Source organism: Lepisma saccharinum, chromosome 24 (assembly GCF_977018435.1).
Source record: "Lepisma saccharinum chromosome 24, izLepSacc3.1, whole genome shotgun sequence".
NCBI classification, from domain to species: Eukaryota; Metazoa; Arthropoda; class Insecta; order Zygentoma; family Lepismatidae; genus Lepisma; species Lepisma saccharinum.
This window is the reverse complement of record NC_139252.1, coordinates 43,251,620-43,273,911: the sequence shown is the minus strand read 5'-3', so window position 1 is coordinate 43,273,911 and position 22,292 is coordinate 43,251,620. Positions and strand designations below refer to the sequence as shown.

The window sequence follows — 22,292 nt, the reverse complement described above, 5'->3', positions numbered from 1 at the left end:
AATCTTGGTGTCGCTTGTCGCTTTAGTGTGAAATATTCATTACGCCTTACACACTCTGCATGCCCATTCGGTTTTCTAGCGCAGTCACCGACTACGAATATTTGTAAATTTTTGGAACCTTTATTTATGCACCACATTGCACACACACACACAAGTAATTTTTGATGTCCCATTGAAACAAGAATGTGGACTCCTACACATCACGTACTCCCGATTAATAGCTTCATACACACAAACGCACAGCATATGAAATCACCAATTATTGTGAACAAAAACATTCAGTATGTAGCATAAACATCTCTTATAGTTGATAACGTTTGAATTGTTCTCTTCATTGTTGATAGGCTCGTTTGCATGTGAATTAATTTGCTTGTAGAATTGATGACAAGGTTCGTGTTGTGTTTGTGTGTGAGGGGGGGGTGTAAAAGTTCACGAGCAACCGTTCAAAAACACTGACATATGTTATCCAAGTTGGGTGGGCCGATAAGGCAATTTCTTTTATTGCTAGTTCGAATTAGGAAAGGAGGTAAGGTTGGAAATGTTCCTATATCAAGACTGCTTTCACTCATTCAGGCATTCCCGGGTTCGAATCCCGGTCGGGCTTGGTTGTTTGTGAATGTCCACTCATCAATTTTCATCATTTCATCACTCATCCCCATCTTCGCAAATTAGCCAAGAGGCACAAAACGCGAAGTAAAATAAACTAAATCAATCAACAAATCAATCAATCATTCAGGCATGTCACCGACCCTCGGGGCGGAGTGGTTAGCACATCGCGTTACGACATCAGGGGTCCTGGGTTCGAATCCCGTCCTGGGCATGGAAGTTTGTGAGTGCCTATCCATCACTTTCATCATATCATCATCATCACTCTTCCACATCTTCGCAAATTAGCCAAAAGTGGCACAAAAAGCGAAGTAAAGTAGAGCAAATCAATCAATTAATCATTCAGGTATGTCGAGAGTGTGACTGTCCGATTACGACTATATTGTTTAATATACACTAAATATGTTCTTAGCCTGTTTTAATAACTTGCGTTTTACATTACGGTGTGTATATAGAAACGTTTCTTAACCCGGTTGTGATCTCAGGGGAGGGGCAAGGAGGCAGTTACCACCTGATTTTCACTTAGAAACTTAGCGTAAAGTTATTCCGTTATTAAACAATATTATACACTTAAAAAAAAAAAAAAGATGAGGCAATTCCAAACTATGGACGTCCGCAGGATTTTTTCCAGGGAGGGTACTTTTTCGGGGGGAAGAATTAGGCATATTTCCCCCTATAATAGTGATGCCTCCTCAAATAAATACTGCTTCACTCGAAATTATCATATTCCTTGTAATGATTCACATAAATTACTTCGCCTTGTAATCAAGGGGTCCCTGGTTCGATACCCGGTGGAGGCACATGGCACAGTGGTTCGGATCCCACTTTAAACCGTAGGTCCAGTCCCGATTAGCCTTACTGTGCATAAAGTGGACTTAAAACACCAACATAAATTACTGTGACTAAAATTAATTATGTGTGAAATTACAATTATTAGGTGGACTTTCATTTTCCCGGCTGGGAGGCACGTGGCACCCCCTTGCTCCGCGTTCCGGACGTCCATGTTCATAACCAGAGGGTGGAATTGTTCAGGACAGAGGGGAAAATCCCGCATCCTCCCTTCAAATAGCACCCAACGCAGACTGCTTATTGAAGGACCCGATTTCCTCCCCTAGGGAGAAGTGGAAGACTCTCTTTGGATCTACAATCGAGACCAAGACGAGATGAGATTGAAGTGAAGATATCAAAACGAGAAAGAACAGGCATTTCGAGAGGAGATCGAGAACGAGAGATGCTTTCTCATTAGCATAGCTTCGTCCGAACCTAATCAGTGTCTTTGCTCTAACCTTCACAACCCCCGACCAGACACTGTACGTTTACGTCTACATGCGTTGTCTACACGTAGATTACATTGGGTATGGGTTGTAGTTTACATAGACTACGTAGTCAATCTAAAATACATTAAAATTAAGTTTCAAGGCTTTCATGAATGGAAAGTGACATTTTCAACTATATTAGTTCCTAACACACTGACAAGAATCCTATTTAATATACAATTTTTCTTCTCTTCGATCATCAACTATGAAAGAAGATAAATCGTATGCAAAAAAAAAAAAAATGGCAGTCGTGTAGCAAGAGTAGTCTTTCTCCCATTAAACAATAGAATATTTCCTATGCTAGGTTTTTTCCTAGGTGAGAAATTGTTCGAATTTGCAAGAAAGAGTATGAAAGGTACTTCTCACACACCAGTGACTGATACGTAGTATAATTTTGTTTTTCTTCCACAGCGACCTTTGCTAAGTTATCACCGTTCGCCATCTTGTTTACATAGATTATGTCATATACGTGTATAAAATAGTCTACGTGTAGAATGTAGACTATCGTTTACGCGTAGACACACATCAATGCCGCCGACCCTTTGCAACTTTTATTAGGTATAGCTATATATATTTATATAAATTCTTGCAGTGCTGAAATAAAGTATGTCCTTTAAAAACCAAATTTTTGAACTGGGCATAAATTGAAACCAAGTTGAACTGAAAAATTTGACAGGCAAATCGGAATCACATTCACAGAAGACTGTTCTACGCCACTGTTGGGGAAACCGACTATCCTCATAACTCCTTACGTAAAAAAAAACTTCGTAATTAATATAAAGCATATATGTAAACTTTTATCACAAAGGTATGCATTTTGCATTTGACATATACAGCCATAATGAATATTAATGCCTATAGGCGCACCGAAAGGGGGTTGTGGATGTCAGACCCTTTTCTCCCTGTGGATTTCATTTTTCTGCAATGTATAACTATTTTGAGCTTCTTTGTATTCATAATTGTATTCAAAATATTTTTTTTAATTACTTGGTATCAATCCTTTATTATTTTTAGAAGACTGCCGTTCCAAAATATCACTCTATAGAATAGTTATCTAATCCCTAAATGTAACTCCATTTTCAGCATAGCCAGCGAATTTTAATTTTCCAGCAAGACGCATGTATAGTTTTGGCTATATCGATTCGATATTTTATTCAGTTTCTTGAATGTCTAAATAAAAATAAGTTATGTACTTAGTTTTAATTACTATACTGGAGCAAATTTGTAATTACTACAATTAGCTTAATCTAAATTCGAAATGATACTATCGATCGAGCATGGTTTAATGGACACAGTTTAGTAGTAGTACATATTTTCGTAAATTGATCATTGCAAACATTTTTCACTATGAAATATTATTTTTTCCTATTTTGGACAAAACAAAATCGCCGCCCTTTAGTGGAAAATCTCCACACCATCGTACCGCGAATACTAATAAACTAAATATTTATAGTCTTCCAAGTAAGTAAATCAGACATATCAAATTTATGCAGATAATTGTGTTTCCTTTAATTAAACAATAGGCAATTTAGATATAACAGTTTCGTTGAATTTATAAAATAAGAGTGAAATGTTTACGTATATCTTCCTTTACTGCAGTAAAGCTCGTACGAGAACAGCGAATAGCAGGCAACAGTAGGTGGTTAAAATAGAGTACAAAGAATGGGAACTAGCTGTATATTTTATTTATGAAAACGTATGTGAAGGTAAGAGAAATATTACTAAAGCGTTATTTTTGCAATATGTACCACGAAAGTGGTTGAAAGTTACATACAAAACTGATTATGTCGACGGCTCATTTTGATGGCTTCGCTTCTATGGAAGGTTCCACTTTTGGGAGGGTAAGGACAACTTATTACTTTGCTATAAAATCGTTTGTTTATTTTACAACTATCTTTAGTTCTGATTTTTCATAGAAAGTTAGCATTATAGACATACCTTTTAATATGGGAAAAGGCTTATTTTTCAAAATTATCTTGTGAAACTTATTTTCTCGCAGAACCAGAACAGTTTCTTTTGTTCAACTAATGGCCTACTATTCGGAAAAGCAAATTAGCTCTTTTAGTATATTTTCCGGAAGTAATTATTTTTATAAAATTATAAACCCATTTGTACGATTGTGAGAGTACAGAATAATTTCTCAGTGCCTAAATTTGTCATGAAACAGTACTTAACGTAACTCCTGTTCCTTTTTTTTCTGCGTGTAAAGGTAAGTGAAAGGGACTAAGTAAGTACTTCTAATTCGGAAAGAATAAAAGACGTAAAAATATGTCGTGCCCAGCTTTTTTAAAGAAGGAAAGCACAAGTATACAGCTAGATAATTTTTAGAATAACATATTTGGACAGATTATAGTGGAGTCTTAATACTGTAGAATTTTTAAAAAAATAAGTTACCCACTACACTATGTATACGTACGTATATATTTTTGGGGCGCAACTATTGTCACCAGATGTTGAGACTTACTGATTGATCTATATTCACCAGAATTTACTCAAGTACTTATGCTATTATATTTCACATATTGTCAATGTTTTGCACATTAAATTACTCACTAACCATAAAGGATAACATGGAAAAATGAAGATTAGTATTATCATTATTATAATAGAGAACAGTTAACCTAACCACCTCACCTACACACTGGAAATTAGATACTTTGAACCAGACTGCCTAACCTAATAAGCAGCGCAAATAGATTGAAATATATTACAAGAGAATGTGTTATGTTTTACAAAAAATCCCCACATAATAGCAAATCATGAGATGTGGTGAAAATAGCACAAAAGCTAGGTTCACCACCTGGTGAAGGTATTACTCTGATATTTTTATAATTGTGTCAAATTTCAGTAAATTTCTCGTAAGGGACAGACAGCTGAAATTTGCTAGTTCATTTAATTTGAATATTCGTACGTACGTATTCTGCATTGAGAAACATTGCTGAAGGTGGCATTTCGCTTATTTCACGGAAATAAGCTCTATTTGCGACATATCGAGTAAGTTTTCTTAGTTTATTTTTGCCTTCGGTAACACACAAATTGGTGGTCACAGTTTCACTACCGTACTCTGCATGCAGTGTTTACACCCCACTGCACCCAAGAATACCTACATAGCCCCACAAACCATTAACTTCTTAGTTTAGTCAATTTTTGACATTTGTACTTACCTATCTGCTTCGAGGAACATTCTTTAACGTGTATTCACGTTTTTTTGATCAAAGTAATTGCAATTTTTTTTTTAAAAAAAGTGTTTTTTTAACTGAAGAACGTATGTTTCCGCAAATGGTTTGTGGGGCTATGTGTCAATGGTTTGTGGGACTATGTGTCAATGGTTCGTGGGGCTATGCGAGAATGGTGTGTGGGGCTATGCATATTTTTTTCGAAACCAATTTTTAACTATTGTAACCTATACGTGACCCTACCTAACCTTACTGGAAATGGTTCGTGGGGCTATGCATCAATGTTTGAATTTCCACTATGAAACATTGCCACATAACGCAAAACACCTTCCAGATGTTAGACAATGCTACAGGAACTTATTACCGTAAGTAGTTTCTTCTGTAAAAATGAAGAAATATGTCCGGGGAATATCAGATTAGTACCCAAATAACACATGTTTGGAAACACTGACCTGGATTACATCATCACACACAGACTACATACACGTGGAAGTAAATGGATGCAAGAGCTTCCATGCATCGGTCACACATTTATATCGAAAAATAGATGATTTACCGGCAAAATTCAATGAACGATGCGAGAAAACACTTCCCTGAACTTCCAGAAGTATACAGAAACTGCATTCGGTAAGTAATTTATCCTGTAAATTTGATGAAATCCGTCTGTCCCATTTGAGAAATTTACTGACCAGGGTTGACTACCAAAAATACATCCTGTTAACTTAGCCTGAAGCAGCCCAGCCTGAAGGCTTCACACAAGTGACTACCACATGGCATGACAATTCAAAACAATACCATACTGGGTGTTGTCTATAGCTTCATAAACACAAAAGTTAATAAATTTACAATAAATATTTTTTTATATTGTAATACAAAATAAAGTAAGTCAGACTTGAAAGACTGAAAAATTACGAAACCAAAAAGAAGTAAAGGTATCATTAGGAGTATCAGATTTGGTGTTAATAAATGTATGGTAAGATTAGTGTTAGGTTCAATGCTGATAGCAATTTTCAACATTTTTGTTAGGTTAGGAGTGCTAAGTTTTGTGGTGGTATCATTTGCATGTATTTTTTTCTATTGTGAGTGTGCATAAAACGAATAAAAAATTGTGGAAGTAGTCCCAGATAAGAGGCTTTTTTCCCTCATGCAGGCCATACTTTCGAATCAAATGACTTTGTTTTTTGCAGTTTCTGCACCCTGAAACACATTTTATATTCAATAAAACATCGCTATCTATCGATTAAAAGAATTGGATGAAATTCTCGAGGGTGTCAAGGGTCTCGATGAAGATAGCAGTGACTGCTTTTGGAAGAAATATGTTACTAATCATATAAATACTAATATTCAATCAGCAATATTAGTACTATGCAAATTAATAATATTTCACTCAATAAAAATTATTTTATTGGAGATCAAAAACATAATCCCTAGCAACAATGAAATTAATCTACTAGGTATCAATACTGCCGTACTTACATTTGTAATAGAAAACATAAAAATCATTGGCCTAAGGCAACTACAACTTAATATTCTGTTTAAACTACTTAAGCTACTTATTCTGCAAGCAACATTAAGGATACATTATTACATCTGTGTATTCTGAAAATACTAGAAAATGAGCAGGCACATTTTCATCTTGTCGTAATGACATGCGTTTCCATAGATTAAAAATCTTATGTATCTTAAGGACAACTTCTTTCCTCAACCATGAATAGTAATTAAGCAATGAGGTTGGTATCACTTGATATTAGTTTCAGTGCTCGCAGTTGTGGAAAGATCTCGAGGTAAAATGAGTGATGTTTCTCATTTGGGTTGTGACTTTACCAAAACGAGCATGCATAATTTTAGCCGTTAACAAGAAACTTTAAGTTATAGTGACCGCCTTCTTCAGGAATTTTTAATATCTCGATAACTTCATCAAGAATTTTGAAAGTTGAAATTTGCCCATTGGAGCAGGGTATGCCTTAGTTTTGTTTTTAATGTATAGTATTATGTTTTATCTTTTGATAAATGTGATGTTCTTTTTCACATTAGGAAAACTGATCCTATTGGGCAATATAAATTTTATTATGGAACTAAAAATGAACCCTCAAAAATGTACCATGATGACCTTCTCCTTAAAGAAAAACACATTAAATACTAAATATTTCATAAAAGATAATTGTGTTCAAAGAGTTGCCGCACAGAAGGAGCTGGGCGTTATATTTGACGAGAAACTCTCCTTTTCTGACCACATCTCTGCAATCACTAAGGGTTCCATGCGTATGCTGGGTCTACTCTATCGTTTCACCGAAATAAACAACCTGACTGCTCTCAGCACTTTTTACAAATGTTTTGTTTCACCAAATATTGAATACTGCTCTCCGATATGGTCTATGGCATGGCAAGATAGACTTAATTCCGTCCTAAATTTCTTCCTGACCATTGTTCGTCACCGAATTCCATCCACGAAACACTTGCAAAAGCCTGATCCTCTGAAGATGTTAAATATCCTAACTCCTCACAAGAGGCATAGACTGGCCGACCACATATTCCTGCATAAAATAGTGAATGGTAACATCAGAAGTGACCGCCTTCTTCAGGAATTCCCTTTCGAGTGCCACCCCACTCAGCAAGAAGCACTCAACTTTTCGCTTCTCAGAAGCCAAGATTGTGCCTCATCCATCATTCTCTGTTCCATAGACTGCCCAGCCAATATAATTATCTGACAAGCCAAATAGACATTTTGATACTCTGGCACATTTTAGAAGAGTGTTGACTAGAAGTATGCGAGTCGCTTAACCAAATGTAAGTTTAGTTCATGTTTTTCTTATTTTATACTATTATTTTTGTTGTTATTTTCTGTTAGTACGTTCCAATGTAAAATGGCTAATGCTGTATTTAGAATCTTGTATTAAATAAAATGAATAAATAAAAAATATATATCACCCTCTCCCCCCTCTAGATACCAGTGTAGTGTATTAAAACATTGCTTGCCTTCTACTTCATGCATTTATGTGTTTACTACTTGATGCACAAATATTAATCTGGACTGGGAATACAGTTATGTAAACCCTGAGATTTTGAAAAATCTTTTCCTGGAATTCATTATATCTGAGACAAATAAAGTTATTAATTATCAGTACAATATAAAAAGATTTTATAAAATACTTTAAAGTACTTACGTTGGTGAGTATGCGATTTACGTGAAACTAGTTTCAGGATATAACTAATCCCTTCATCAGGTAGACATACTATGCCAATTTAATTATGACTGGCTGCGTCAGACAAGGCGTGGATCAAGAGGTATGGTAAAAATAGGTAAAAAGGTTAAAAAAAAATGGCAAGACTGCTGAACGCGTAATAGTGCCTTATTCCTACCTTTTAATGTAATGGTACTGATAATTTATACTACGTGAGTAAGTTGCACCTGCATCAACATGAATAAAGTTAGTTTTTGCACTCTTGATACTAAAGCTGATGGCAAAGTGTTTGTTGTGGAGATCATGCACTGGAGAGGCACATGTTAGGTGCTGCAAGAGAGAACATAGCATATTATTCATTTGTCAAACATGCAGAGACAGATGAAAGCATTCATATTATAGTTTATATATGGTTTAGTGGTCAACCACAGTAAGTGGCTTTCAATCTTGCCACTGAAGTTCCCAGGTTTGATTGATTTGCTTTATTTTACTTTGCCTTTTGTGCCACTTTTGACTCATTTGCGAAGATGGGGATAAGTGATGATGTGCTGAAATTGATGAATTGGCACTCACAAACAGGCTGGGATTCGAACCCGGGACCCCTAGCAAAGTAGTGCGATGTGCTGACTACTGCCACAGGGGCCAGCTTCCCACGTTTGAGTCCCAACCTGGGCATGGGTGTTTTTTTTTGTGAGTGATATTTCTTCAATTTAATCAAATCATCGTCTGCATATCACCATGCAACGTCATTTTTTGTGCTCGCTGTATCAATGTCGATATATGTTTTAAGTTGTTGATTTCGATTTGTTTTTGTTTGTATGTAAGAGGCTTGATTTAAAAATGTCTTGTGTCAAAAGTTGCAAAGTTAGTTTGTATCGATTGATTTGAAGTGAAATAATATTTAGGAAGTTGAGTATTTGCAATTTTAATTTTAAAATTGTGTTTCCCGTACAATATATATTCAGTGTGAAGCATAGTTGCATACTTATCACTAGAGCCTGGATGTTAAGGCACTGAAAATTATTGAAAATGGCAGGCAAAAAGGCAGCGAAAAATTGAAAAAAAGTCAGTGAAAATTGAAGAGGAGGCATTAAAAATTGAAGAGAAGGACTTAAATTCTTCTTAAATCTTTAAAAATGTATTTACAAATTAACCTAAAATTAGTAAATATTATTGAGCTGTTGTTACGTAGGGTAAACAATTCGGATTTTACTTTCAATATTTATGATGCCCAGCAAAATGCCTCCTTTTTAAAATCTAATTTAGTTGCTTTTCATTCACATGTGATGGATGCCTACATCAATAAAACTTTGTTAGCTGTACAACAAAAACAAACACCACATACACTTAGTAGCATTTTAATCTTACCTGGGCCAAAACGAAACAAACAAATACAAAAACACAAAGTAAGAGTTTTATCATACCCATTGCCTTCAAACAGGACTATATGTAAAATATTAATGCTTCAATGAATGTTTTTTTTTTCTTCATTTGCAGATTTAGCAATGATAAACACAAACAAACACAGATCTCAAAGATATTACAACAATAAAATTTAAGAAAACTCATTTCGGCCACTTTAGTAATGCCAGCATACATTTTTACTTGTCGCACATAACAACTAGGTTTTTCTTCAAGTTGTTAGTTGTGAAACACTGTCTTTTGTCAGACAAAACATTCTTCATTGCCGAAAAGGACCTTTCCACATCAACGGATGTTACAGGGGACATATTTGAAGCATGCTGTCGCCAATGGATCAATTTCAACCGTGACAGTATTGTCGCCCGCTTTGCTTCAGCAAGGTAGTCAGTTGCGCTGTTGTTTCTGCGAAACCGATAATGAATGCAATGTTTCCAAACTGCCTGCTATTGAATTTAAAACTTGTGCATGAATTGTTGCTGTGTAAATTAAATACGTGGTGGCGTTTGAATAACAAGGGTTATTGAAAAATGAAATCAATTAGAAGAAGAGAGGTATGATTTTAAAAAAAAATGCCTTGTTGGAATGACAAGAGAGGCAAAAAAAAAAAGGCAACATAAAGTATTGTTCAGAACCTTCGGATCGGTGTACTTTTGTGTTCAATTTTTGTCTACCAGCGTGGGAAACTAATAGGCATTTTGCCTAAAATCCAGGTTATATTTATCACCCAGCAGTGTGTCTGGGTTGGAATCTGTTCAGAAACATTGGTAGTAAGCCCACTTTTTACACAGATAGGCTAATCAGGACTGGACCTACATTTTAAAGTGGGATCCAAAACACTATGCACCTTCACCGAGAATCAAACCTGGGACCCCTCGACTACAAGGCAACAACCTTATCACTATGTCATCTGGGGGAGTCCTTAATCATCATTGATCCTCATCAATGTGATTAACCTAATTGGGTAGAAAAAATGAAATTCAGCATGCTACAAACCTGTAGTATCTAGTGTAGAAGTCCAGGAAAGTCATAGATAAGACAGTGGCGTGCCCAGGATTTTCAAAAGGGAGGGGTTATCTATACTTTCTCTTGGTAGTCAGCCCTCATTTTGTCATATTTTCTTACCTTTTACGTTCTTTTTTCTAGGAATACTGGGCCAAAGGGGGTTATAACCCCCCCAACCCCCCCCTCTCCCTTGGGCATGCCACTAGGTCGAGAGTAGATACTGGGTGCATCATGTTAACAATATGCCATTGCACCACCCATTTTGAACAACATAATAAAATAATGATTATGCAAATTAAACAGTTATCATTTGGGCAAGGATTTTTATGGCTTAAAATTGCATTAACTGTGCTCTAACAAGAGCATCAACCTATAATTAATAGTGTTTTTCTCATATAGAACTTACTTCTTGAGGTGAACTGTTAGTGTAAAAATAAAAACAACAGGAGAGAGATGTGTAACAGATATGTAATATGAAGGTATATAGGGCATGCGTATTTCATTCCAAATATCAGTCCCACATGCTGGAATATTTTTAAAATTCTTGCTAGTTTGATTCATGAACCCTTAGCTGTAATGTACAGTGATTACTTTGCTCAAATTTGCAACCAACAAAGTTTTTCACCTAGAAAAGCTTCTTTGCACTTTGACACACAAGGGGAGCACATTTTTCTAACTTGGAAGATAGCAGAGTGTATGAAGGAAGTTCCTTATACCTTAAAGAAACAAAAATATGCTGAATACAATAAAATGTGGTTCAAATTTGCTTGCATATGCACTAACAAAGTGCCTATATACTTTTAAAAAAAAATAATGAAAATCTTTGCACTAGCTGTGGTGGCGGTAGGGCACCTGACTGCCATGTGGGAGACCAGTATTTGATTCCTGGGGTGGGTGATCTATGGTCGGAATTTTCCAGGCCTTCTCCCTGCATAAAAGCAGCTCACCCAGCCTTACCTGGGGGGGTAAAGGCATCTGGAGCATCATGCTGATCACATCACTTCCAAAATGGCCCAGATCAAGAATGTGTGAAACCCTTACTCCCATATCCCTCTACATGTGCCTTTGTGGCATGGTGCTATATGCATGGGGAACTTTATCTTACCTCAGGGGTATCCACCCCCCCCCCCCAAGCCGAAAGTTATAATAACTTCTTTGCAAAGTTGTTGCAACAAATTTGTTGATAATTTCCTCTTTTTGAACCACTTTTAAAACATCGGACTCACAGAATGGAATTAAGGTAGACATTAGCCAATCATCTGCCATACACGAATGTAGTCTGGTTTTAATGATTATTTTGACACTCCTTGTGCAGAGCAACTTGTCGCTGGTATGGAGATCAGAATTTTATAAAATACCTGCAAATTTGGAAGGTCGAAAACTGGATATTCTTGTTCTCTGTCAAATTGGAGATGATGCTATCAGCACCATGCTCCTTCTGCCTTTACCCTCCAGTGTTGCCCCCAGGTATCCATTTATTTGAGGCTGGGTGAGTCCCAGAGCCACTTAGCATGGACAAGAACACCCACCCTAAGAATCGAACGTGGATCTCCCGAATGGCAGTCGGACACACTACCGACTTAAGTCCATTCCGGGGGGGAAGGGGGGGTGAAATCAGCAACTGACAAAGAATCAACAATGGATTGTTTGATTGCCAAAAGCCCACATAGACTACTAAAAATAAAAAAAAAAATGTCTATGAAAAGGACTTGCTGCAATACAAGAATCGTTAATTTTGAATTACCATCTATATATAGACACACTGCAAAAAAGGCCCATTTTTAGAGATTTTATATATATATATATCGGGATCTGGATTAACGAGGTTTTACTATAGCTCTGCCGCAGTTAATGGGTTAAGAAAACAAATAATGTGTACCGAAATGTTTCTTTCTGCAGATTTTCTGAAGCACTGAGGCAACATCATCAAAATCATGGTGTCCACACGGCAGTCAAGTAGTGGAGTAGGGTCAGGGGAAGGCTCTTGTAGCGAGCCAGGTCCTTCAAGGTCACTCCGGAGCGGCCGAGAAGCCAGCCACGATGAGGAGGAAGTTGACCAGTCTATGCAGATTCACCTTCTGAACCTTCCACAGGAGATTCTGGAGAAGATCTTGAGTTACATGTCCTACAGGAATGTAGCCGATCTACGTCTTGTAAGTGCATCCCAGGGTGGATAAAAATCACGCTTTTTATTTTAAAAATAATTTTCATTGTTTTTTTTAATTGAAATTATTTTTTTATTTAAAAAAAACATGCTTAAAATTATTTGTATTGTTTTTGACACCATACATATAGATGATAGGTGGTCGCGGTGGCTCAGTCGGTAACGCGTCTGACTACCATGCTAAAGGTCCCGGGTTCGATCCCCGGCCGGTTCAAATCCGGGAACTTTTCTAACTGTGGAAGCGGCCCCGGCGCACACCCAGCGTCGAATAACATGGGTACCTGGGGGAAACCGGGGGGGGTAAAGTCGGTCAGGGGCGTGATGCTGATCACATCACCCCCACTCACGACCGGATCAAGAAAGTGTGGGGCGTTACCCCCACACCCCCTATACGCCTTCATGGCGTGGTTCTATGCACAGGGGAACACTTTACTTTTTTTTTACTTTACATATAGATGATACATGTGTTTTATAGAAAGGCTTTTTCTGGTAAACAGGCCCTATAAAATATTTGAATAGTTTGATTAAAGTCAATTAAAAATTATATGTGAATATATATATATATATATATATATATATATATATATATATATATATATTTCTATTTCTGATACTGTATATATGAACCTACTATGGAAATGTTTGTTGGGTGTGTGAATGAAACCATAATATTTTCAGTAACTTTCCTTCCAGTAAAAATTAAACATTCTGGATGTACTATACAGGATGTCTCATAAGTAATAGCGCAAACTGACACAGGTGAAAGTACACGATAATAGAAGCAAAAAAGTCTCAGTAAACATGGGTCTGCAAACTAGCAATTTTTTAGATATTCGCGAATGTGTGATTACAAGCCGCCACTGGCCTCCCCCATGGTGCAGTGGTAGCGTCGTTGCCTTGTAATCAAGGGGTCCCGGGTTCGATACCCGGTGGAGGCACAAGTGGTTCGGATCCCACTTTAAACTGTAGGTCCAGTCCCGATTAGCCATACTGTGCATAAAGTGGACTTAAAACACCAACTCAACAACAACAACAAGCCACCACTGACTTCATTGTTCGTAAACGTCGTCCTAGTTGGTAAAATGCTAATAACGTGTGCGAATGTGTGGTTACAAGCCGTCAATGGTTGCATTTTGTAAGCACAGAGTGCTTTTACTCCTTGCGTTATCAGTGGTTTGCTCTTTGTTTACAAAACAGAACATTTCCGAGAGGTGACGTTGTAATCAAACAGGATGGATACAATCAGTACACAGTCTAATTGTACCGTGAGAGTAACGTCAGTTGTGCTGTACTGCTTAGTGAAAATGGTACCTTACAGCAACGAAGAGTACATTTTACGAACTAGGATGACATTTACAAACATGTGAGTGGCACCTTGTAACCACACATTCGCAATTATCTCAAATGGCTCGTTTGCACACCCATGTTTACTGAGACTTTTTTTGCTTCTATTATTGTGTACTTTCACCTGTGTCCGTTTGCACTATTACTTTTGAGACACCCTGTATAATGAAAATATTTTTTTACATTTTTTGTAGCTGAATTTTGGTGATTGTTTTAATGATAGTTTTCAAAATATCAGCTGCCATGTTTGTTTATAGTTTAATGATAATGACACTATTTATGGTTTAACATGATTAATATTTTGTATATTATTCTACTCCAAATGTTTGTTATTTTTGCCTATAACAATTATTGAATTTTAAATTAAGAGAAATTTAAGTGTGCTTAAAGTAAGCATATAACATTTACTTTTGTTTGAGATTCACCCTGTCAGTACATATATTTTGTTTCCTTTCTTTACCTTCCTTAGAGCCTAATAAACACCTTGAAATGATTAAGAGATTAATGCACTCTGATATTTACAAAATCCTTATGCACATATCCTTATGCACATTATTCTATAAATTATTTCTTGAAAGCGATTTAAATCGGCCAGATTTAAATCAATCCACCTTGGTGTATTCTGTTTTTTTTCTACTACTACTGTTTCTCTTGTCCCATCCACTAACATATTCTTTCTTACCTCTCAATAGATTACATTGTTCCTTACTGATTTTGATTTTATCAGACCTCTTGACTAGTATTTTGCATTATAGATTTTTCCTTTCAATTTAGATATTTCATTTAAGTTTTTCTCATAAACATGGTTAAAATTAACTTACGTGTATTTTTTTTATTGCAACTATTCATCTACAAAAAAACTCATTATATTACACATGCAACTGTCAAACATTTATTTCTTGTACCAAGACTGGGCTGTGTGAACTGTAAACTGACCCACAGCTAGGATTGATTTGCTGATTAGTCGGAAGGGAAGCTTCTTTAGAAAAAAGTATGTTTCATTAAAATAAAGTTAATTTGTGTGTGTGTGTGTGTGTGTGTAGGCTATGCAAATGTACATATATAGTAGTAATATTTTTTCAAGTTTCCCACAGTGGTGGTGATTATGGGAGGCAAGGAGCAGTTGCTCCACACTATGGCCTATTAATGCTAAGCCTTGTATTGTCTATCAAGAGAAAGTAAACTTTTCTTGCACTCCCTTCCCCAGTTTTGGCATCCAATTGCCGCCACTGGTTTTCCATTTTATCAGAGTAATATCTTATTCAGTATGCCATTCTTCTTTAATTAGTAAAATTCAATGGTACTGTGAAAGATATTAATTTTAAATATTTTTAAAAAGAATGTCTAGAATGTCCATATTTCCCATGCTGGATGTACCACCGTCCAGTTTTCTGACAATATTACTATAATAGAAGTATGTATTTGTCATGCTTGGCATTCACACTTTATTATTATTATTATTATTGTTATTAATGCAGATATATATACCAGTGTGTGTATATATATATATATATATATATATATATATATATATATATATATATATATATATATATATATATTAGTGCTGAGTTGCGAAGGTATCGTTTCACATTTAGTCACTTGCACTGGCCAATGCTTTTCTGTATTCCAGGAATCTCACAGTTTAAATATCCTGAAAGCTGTGCAGAGTGCATAATTCTCTTTATTTTGGCAACAGCAAAGTGAGGGAAAATTGATTTTGCAATTAAATAATTATCTCATGTGATATAGCTCTGGTAGATTAATATGGTATAATCTGAATTTATAAAACTATATTTTAAATATTCTGAACAATTTTACTTAAATTGTTTCAGTAGCCAAGTACGGCATTTTTATCAGTGTAAGTTGGTAATATTGTCAGCATTGGTATTGGCATCAGGCAAAGTGGTATCAGATATGTATTTTCTATAAAAATGTTTATTTTATTTTTCATGATTTAATTTAAATAATGTTGAATGAACATGATTTGTTCGATTAACATGCAAAGTTGAAAATATGATACTTATGTTACGCTCATATAGAGTAGTGTGAAAAGTTGTTTAAATGTTGATAGAAAAGCATGGAAATAATTTTTGTGAGATGAGTGGAAATCCTTCAGACTTCATACATAAGCTGTGGACATTGTACCTCCTTTTGCAATGAGTGAATGTTTTATTTACATGTTTGTTGGATATGTTTCAGGTTTGTCGTCAGTTTGATCGAACATGCGGCACAATATTGAATTCGACCTTCCAGCGCTTACAGAACCAGATGCTGCAGCGTTTCCAAAGCATCAAGGCCAAGATGCCTCGGCGGGAGTCGGCCAGGCGGAACCACCCCCTCGCATGTGAATCTGACATTATAGAGACCCTTCACATGAGGCTTACTCTCCTGCAGATGACGTTTGGAAAGCACATCGAGAGAAAGCACTGCTGCTTTTTCGCAGGGGAGGTAGGAGAATGTTAACGTGCTACTTAATCAGTAGGATTGTACTGATGTGATATTACTAATTATGATATGAGTTAAGCTGTGCCTACACATACAAACAACACGTTGAATTCCACATTTAATTCATTAACTTCCGACAATTTCTGCTTACAAATGCGTCTAAATAATCAGGCTGTCAACTGAAATCCATTATTGAAGAAAGCATCGAGGTAAAGAATGCTATTTATTTCTATTGTGTGGTGAAGGGAAAGTTACTCAAAACACATGGTTGTGACTTGCGAGGTTTGGAACATTCTTGTCTGTATTTATTTAATTGCAGTTATTCAACAAAGGAAATTTATATTTCTACAGCAGTGATTGATGTGATAATAAATTATTTTCAGTTTTTTTGATGTACACATTCCTTTGGAAAAAAAAAATATATCATCATCTTTTCCGTGGCCAATCTATTTCTTTATTATTATTATTATTATTATCTTATTTTTAAAGATTTCCAATATGAACATTGTTCATTGGCATTCAATGGTGTGTCATGAATGCTCTGTTTTCAGTGAAAGTTGTAGGGATGGCTTTAATCTTAAATTAATCTTTGAAATTAATAGGATTTAACCACTCAAATTGTGCCACGTGGAAGTGCGAAATTTCTAAATTTCACGTAAGTAATTTTAAACCACGTTTACTGCATTTATCTTGAATAAGGGCTCATAGTTCTATGGCCTAAAAAACTGTTGCTAAAAATTATAAAGTCTTCCTTGTACTAAGCATTTTATAAAATTATTGTCTCTTGCAGAAGTGTGTCCTTTAATGCATATTGATGACTAGCATGTAGATTTACAACCACTAAAAACCTTTAAAATAGGCAGCAAAAATTATTAAAATAGGTGCTTATAAAGGCATTGTAAGATAATACAAGCCCCAAAATAGGCTGTGAACATAAACTTATTATTAATTTCCATAATCAAGTGCACACGTTTTGTATTCAGTGTAATTTTTCCTGTTTTTGTGTTCCTTTTCTGTTACTGTTGTCTAAATGTGACGATGAGAAACAAAATTCCTGTTCATTACTCCACAGATCCAATAAAATTTTACCGATGTCTTAAATATGAATAAAACTACTTACCATATTTTGGTAAAAAAAAATGATGACTTAAATCTTAAATGTGAAAATATGCTTCATATGACCAATAAAACTAGCACCATGTTCACAAAAACAAGAAAGGTGTTAAAAACAACTTCTGCATGTAAAAACATTCCACGTTAAAAATAAAGTCATCGTAGTCCAATCACTAATAATAAATCGTCTTTTTCAATTTGCACAATGTATTGTTAATTTAATGTGTCAATCTTCATGTGTGTGTGTGCAATGTTAATTCATTGTTTTACATTTTAATCTGAAACTGGTGTTAATAATGGCATGCAATGTCCAGGTGGTGTTAGATCTTTTGTAACGGATCTTTTAATCTTTTCCACCCCACAGATCTTGGATGAAGTGTACAGAATACTGCATCACATTAAAGTAACCGCCAAGCTTACCCGGCCATATAAAGTCACTGATGAGTTATTTGACCTTTCCACAATGGCTATGGAGTACTTCAAGGAGAAGATAGAACCCACGTTACCTGAGATTTCTTATTTTGGAACAGAGTTTTTGGATTTTACTACATTTGGGCGTAAGTATTTATCTCTAAAGTGAGGGTAATGCCATGCACAATGTTGATGGTTATTTTACACCATTACACATATTTATAGCTCTGACTTTGAAGCAGTGGCATTAGGTTGAATGCGTAACCCTTGCTGGTGAGGAAACAGGGGAATAGGGGGAAGGACTGCAGGAAAATGTATTTTTCCCCTTACTTTGCCAGACTTACTATCGGATTAAACATTATGGATACTCAAGTCTGAACTCCAATTAAAAAATATTCAGTAGACCTGTGTAAAAACAAATTACATCAAAATTTAGCTTATTCAATTCTACGTTAACCTTTACTGGCCCGATGATACCGGTATCATGGTGCTGATTGCGAAATGGATGTGCTTCATACTCTTATGTTTGGGTGGAAACTCTGACACAGGTCTGGAGCAAGCCTGGAAAATTCATATTGATTACCCCCTCCCCCCCTCTCCGCAACATATCCATGCCACATTTCCGAACAGAGTTTCACATTTTGGCTCATTATTCAACTTGTATGGCACCCAGGAACATGAAACATGTTTCATTCTGTTGAGAAACGTCCATTCTTTGAAAAGAATACTAAAGTTTGCACGTTCTCTCCAAAGTAGCAGGGGAAGAGGGAGCAAACTCCAGATTTTTATGGTTTTTTTCCATTGAAATTCGGGGGTTGTGCCCCCCAAACCCCCTTTCTCGGTCCGGCGTTCTGAATTGTACATGGTTGCATGCGCTGATGTTTTAGCTGAAAAACAAAAGTTATCCGAAGTAGATTGCACCAAGTGCCAGAGTTATAACAATTTTCCTCCTAAGAGTGTTCAAATTTAAAATTCCCGCCGAGAAGCACCTGGACCAGAATGGGGTTGCTTTTGTAAACCTGCTCGGCCGTCTAAAGGTTAAGCTATGGTATCAATTTTTTTTCCTAGTATGTCTTTCAATTTTATATCATCATGATAACAAAAAGTGCCAGTTTTTTGTTTTTACCAGATGACCGCTTACTTTTATCTGATCGTGATGAAATTTAAATGCTGTGCAGGTAGAAAGGTTTTAAATTAATTCTTAATTTTCAATTTTTTTTAAATTGGCCAAAAAGAGATTCTTAGGACTTTTGTGAAACTACTTTTTCTTATTATTGGATAGTCCTACAAATATATTCTTATTTTGAAGTGCCTTGCAGCTGTTTTTAAAACACTATATCATTGTCAATTTACATTGCAAAAACGACTTTATATAGGTTTTATTCAACGGAATAAAGATATGTATTGAATGTGGCAACACCATATATGCTATTGCTATAGCATTGTCTGTTAAACTGGAAACTGCAGGTTGTCACTGCAAATTGAAGCCATATTTAAAAAGAAAATCCTTACCAGAGATTAACACACAATTAAATAAGCTAAATTTTGATGTAATTTTTCATGAAGATCTGCTGGCTAACTTTTAATTGTAGCTCAAACCGTAGTATCCATAATTCTTAATCCGACAGTAGAAGTGGGCACGTGTGGTTCATGGTGTGGAAGAGTTATCACAAATATTCATTATTATAGAAGTAGGAATGTGATTTGTAAATTAAATTCTGATTTATTAGAAACTCTAGAACTGTTCTGGCATAGCATGAAAACAAAACAGTAAAATTGGCAAACAATATCAACAGTGAAGGGGCAAAGCCACTGTCCTAATTACACCATTGAAAGATAGGGGATGAGTGGTTCCTTTCATTTCCATGTTTTCCTACTACTACAGATGTCTTGGTGGTATAGAAGCTTTGTTGTACAGTGGAGCGAGGAATTCCTTGGGTGTACTGCATAGCATGGTGTGGGAGGTTAAAGGCATTTATGTGTAAGTTTAGATTTACAGTTATTTTTGTATATCGTCTGAAGTTTGTAACTACATTTATAAACAATTGAATGAATAATGCAATAACCATAATAATAATTGTTGACCTTGTAAATGCCCCTTACAGTAGTGACTTTTATTTTTTATCAAGATTGAGCAGCTCTGAATTTAATCCACCTAGGTATTTAAGAGTAGCAACTGGTTGTGACAGTGTGAGATGGAGAACCAGTACGAATAACTGATACTCTTCGGCTCTGATACAAAATTACAAATGCCCTGTGAACACACACAATATCCATTAATGTTCATTCATCCTGTTTATTAATGTGTATAACCCAGTGACTATAATAAGTTTCTCTTTGAAAAATAATGTCATTTCTACATTGATGTGCCTATATTGGCCGATACTGATATAGTATAATGTGTTGCATCCCTGTGTACATTGTTTAGTTTGTGGTGGTATTAGTAATCAACTTTTACCATAATTTACTTCCAGCATCATCAAACAAATCGTACTTGTGTCTTGATTCGCCCACTCACTCCAACTCAAAAGGAGATGAATCTCCAAGTGGTACCTCCCACGAGGTAGATGATCGAATTCCAGAACCACTCCCTCCGTCGAACATGGTGCTGAGGAAGCGCATCCGTCGCATACGGCAGGGAATGAAAAGGTTGGTCAGGTTGAAGGATGCATATCCCAAGGAATGCATGTCTTTTTGTAGTGGCAGTCGTGAATTAATCTTGAGTTTTCTCCACAGACATATCAAATTAATAACAACAAAAGTACCTATGTCCATGTGGTCCACAGGTGTGAAGAATGAGCTGGAGTTGAGTGCCATTATTCATTACTTAACAAATCCTGGGGTCCCGGGTTTGATGGTGTTGAAGGGCCTTTGTAGCAAGAACAGCATTCATGCTTATCTTTCACATAATTGTAATTTGTTACTCAACTAAGGGTTATGTGGTTGTAGTAATTCACTCTAATAAGTTCAAGTTTCATTATCTGCACAGTTTTTGTTTGTGATTGATTCCGCCACCTGTCTGGTGGCTTCATCAGGCTTCTTGCTGCAGGTGGCATGGTTCATTTTCCTCCCTCTCGCAGTTGTGGAGGCACTAGTAGATGTGAGCCTTTCACTTTCTGCTGCTTCTGCATGGTACTTCCTTCTTTTGCCAGTACATGCCTGATCAAGTCACCAGACAGTTTGTGAAATCGATCATGAATGAAAACGGCACGGGAAAAATTAAACGTGAACTTATTAAGAGTAAGTTACCTATCACCGCGTAACCGCAAAACAAATATCATTAGATTCAATGTGGTTTAAGTGTTTTAAATTTTTTTCTTGTTTGTTTTTGAGGTGTTTTTTTATCATAGTTTAGATTGTGTTTTTTCTTACCCATCTGTATGCCGAGTGCCACTTGCTTTGTGGCCAGCATGTTAAGTAGCTACTTAACTTTGTAACTTGCCACTGTAGTTTCTGAGTTTGAATCCCAACCTGTGTGAGTGTGCCTTCATCAATTTCATCTAACCATCACTCATCGTTATCATCATGATTACCTATATGTAGCAGAACATCACCGTAAAATAACAAAAATACAAAGTGTATGCAGACTTGCATTTCACTGCGTCAGCTTTGATAAATGTCATAGGGATCTTAGTACTAGAAGTGTTTAACGTAATAAGGATATAAGCTTTTATCTATAGCATAGTTATATTACTTCTTTGATGTGTTTGACCTTGTTCTTAAAAAATGTCAGTTTTTATCATTGTGTATTCACGTGTTTTTAAGGAACCGATTTCCATAATATTTGTTAATCCACCAACTTAAATTCTTTCTGTTTATGGTAAGAGTTTTTACCTTTATTAGAAGGGTGTAAGTAGTCTGTTCCAACACCGTTAAAATTCCGTAAGAAACATAAGTGGTTCATTAATGTCTATAATATATGTAACCAGTTTATGGCAGTGGGTTTTTCTTGGGGAGAGGAACTGTTTTGAAATTACAAAACCAGATTCTTCACAACAAAATCAAATATTGGATATGTAGAATTACACCATGTAACAAAAATTCCTGTTTCCGATGCAGTTTACTACAAAACACTAGAAAAACACAATTTTACATGTGGGAAATTGTT

The 22,292-nt window shown here is 35.9% G+C and overlaps 1 protein-coding gene across 3 annotated transcripts in view; it reads left to right on the top strand.

Moving 5' to 3' along the window:
* The first annotated feature begins 451 nt into the window (after positions 1-451).
* Positions 452-22,292, top strand: part of LOC145978451 (uncharacterized) — a 38,231-nt gene continuing 16,390 nt past the window's right edge. The window contains exons 1-5 of one of the 3 annotated variants that reach the window (XM_083111098.1): positions 452-526; positions 12,604-12,857; positions 16,415-16,663; positions 18,138-18,330; positions 20,659-20,833. In XM_083111098.1, coding sequence (XP_082967224.1) covers positions 12,639-12,857; positions 16,415-16,663; positions 18,138-18,330; positions 20,659-20,833 — 836 coding nt within the window. In that variant the 5' untranslated portion in view covers positions 452-526; positions 12,604-12,638. Of the gene's footprint in view, positions 527-3,360; positions 3,384-3,524; positions 3,629-12,603; positions 12,858-16,414; positions 16,664-18,137; positions 18,331-20,658; positions 20,834-22,292 lie in introns of those variants that run through there. The other 2 variants (XM_083111099.1, XM_083111097.1) reach the window with 2 other exon arrangements.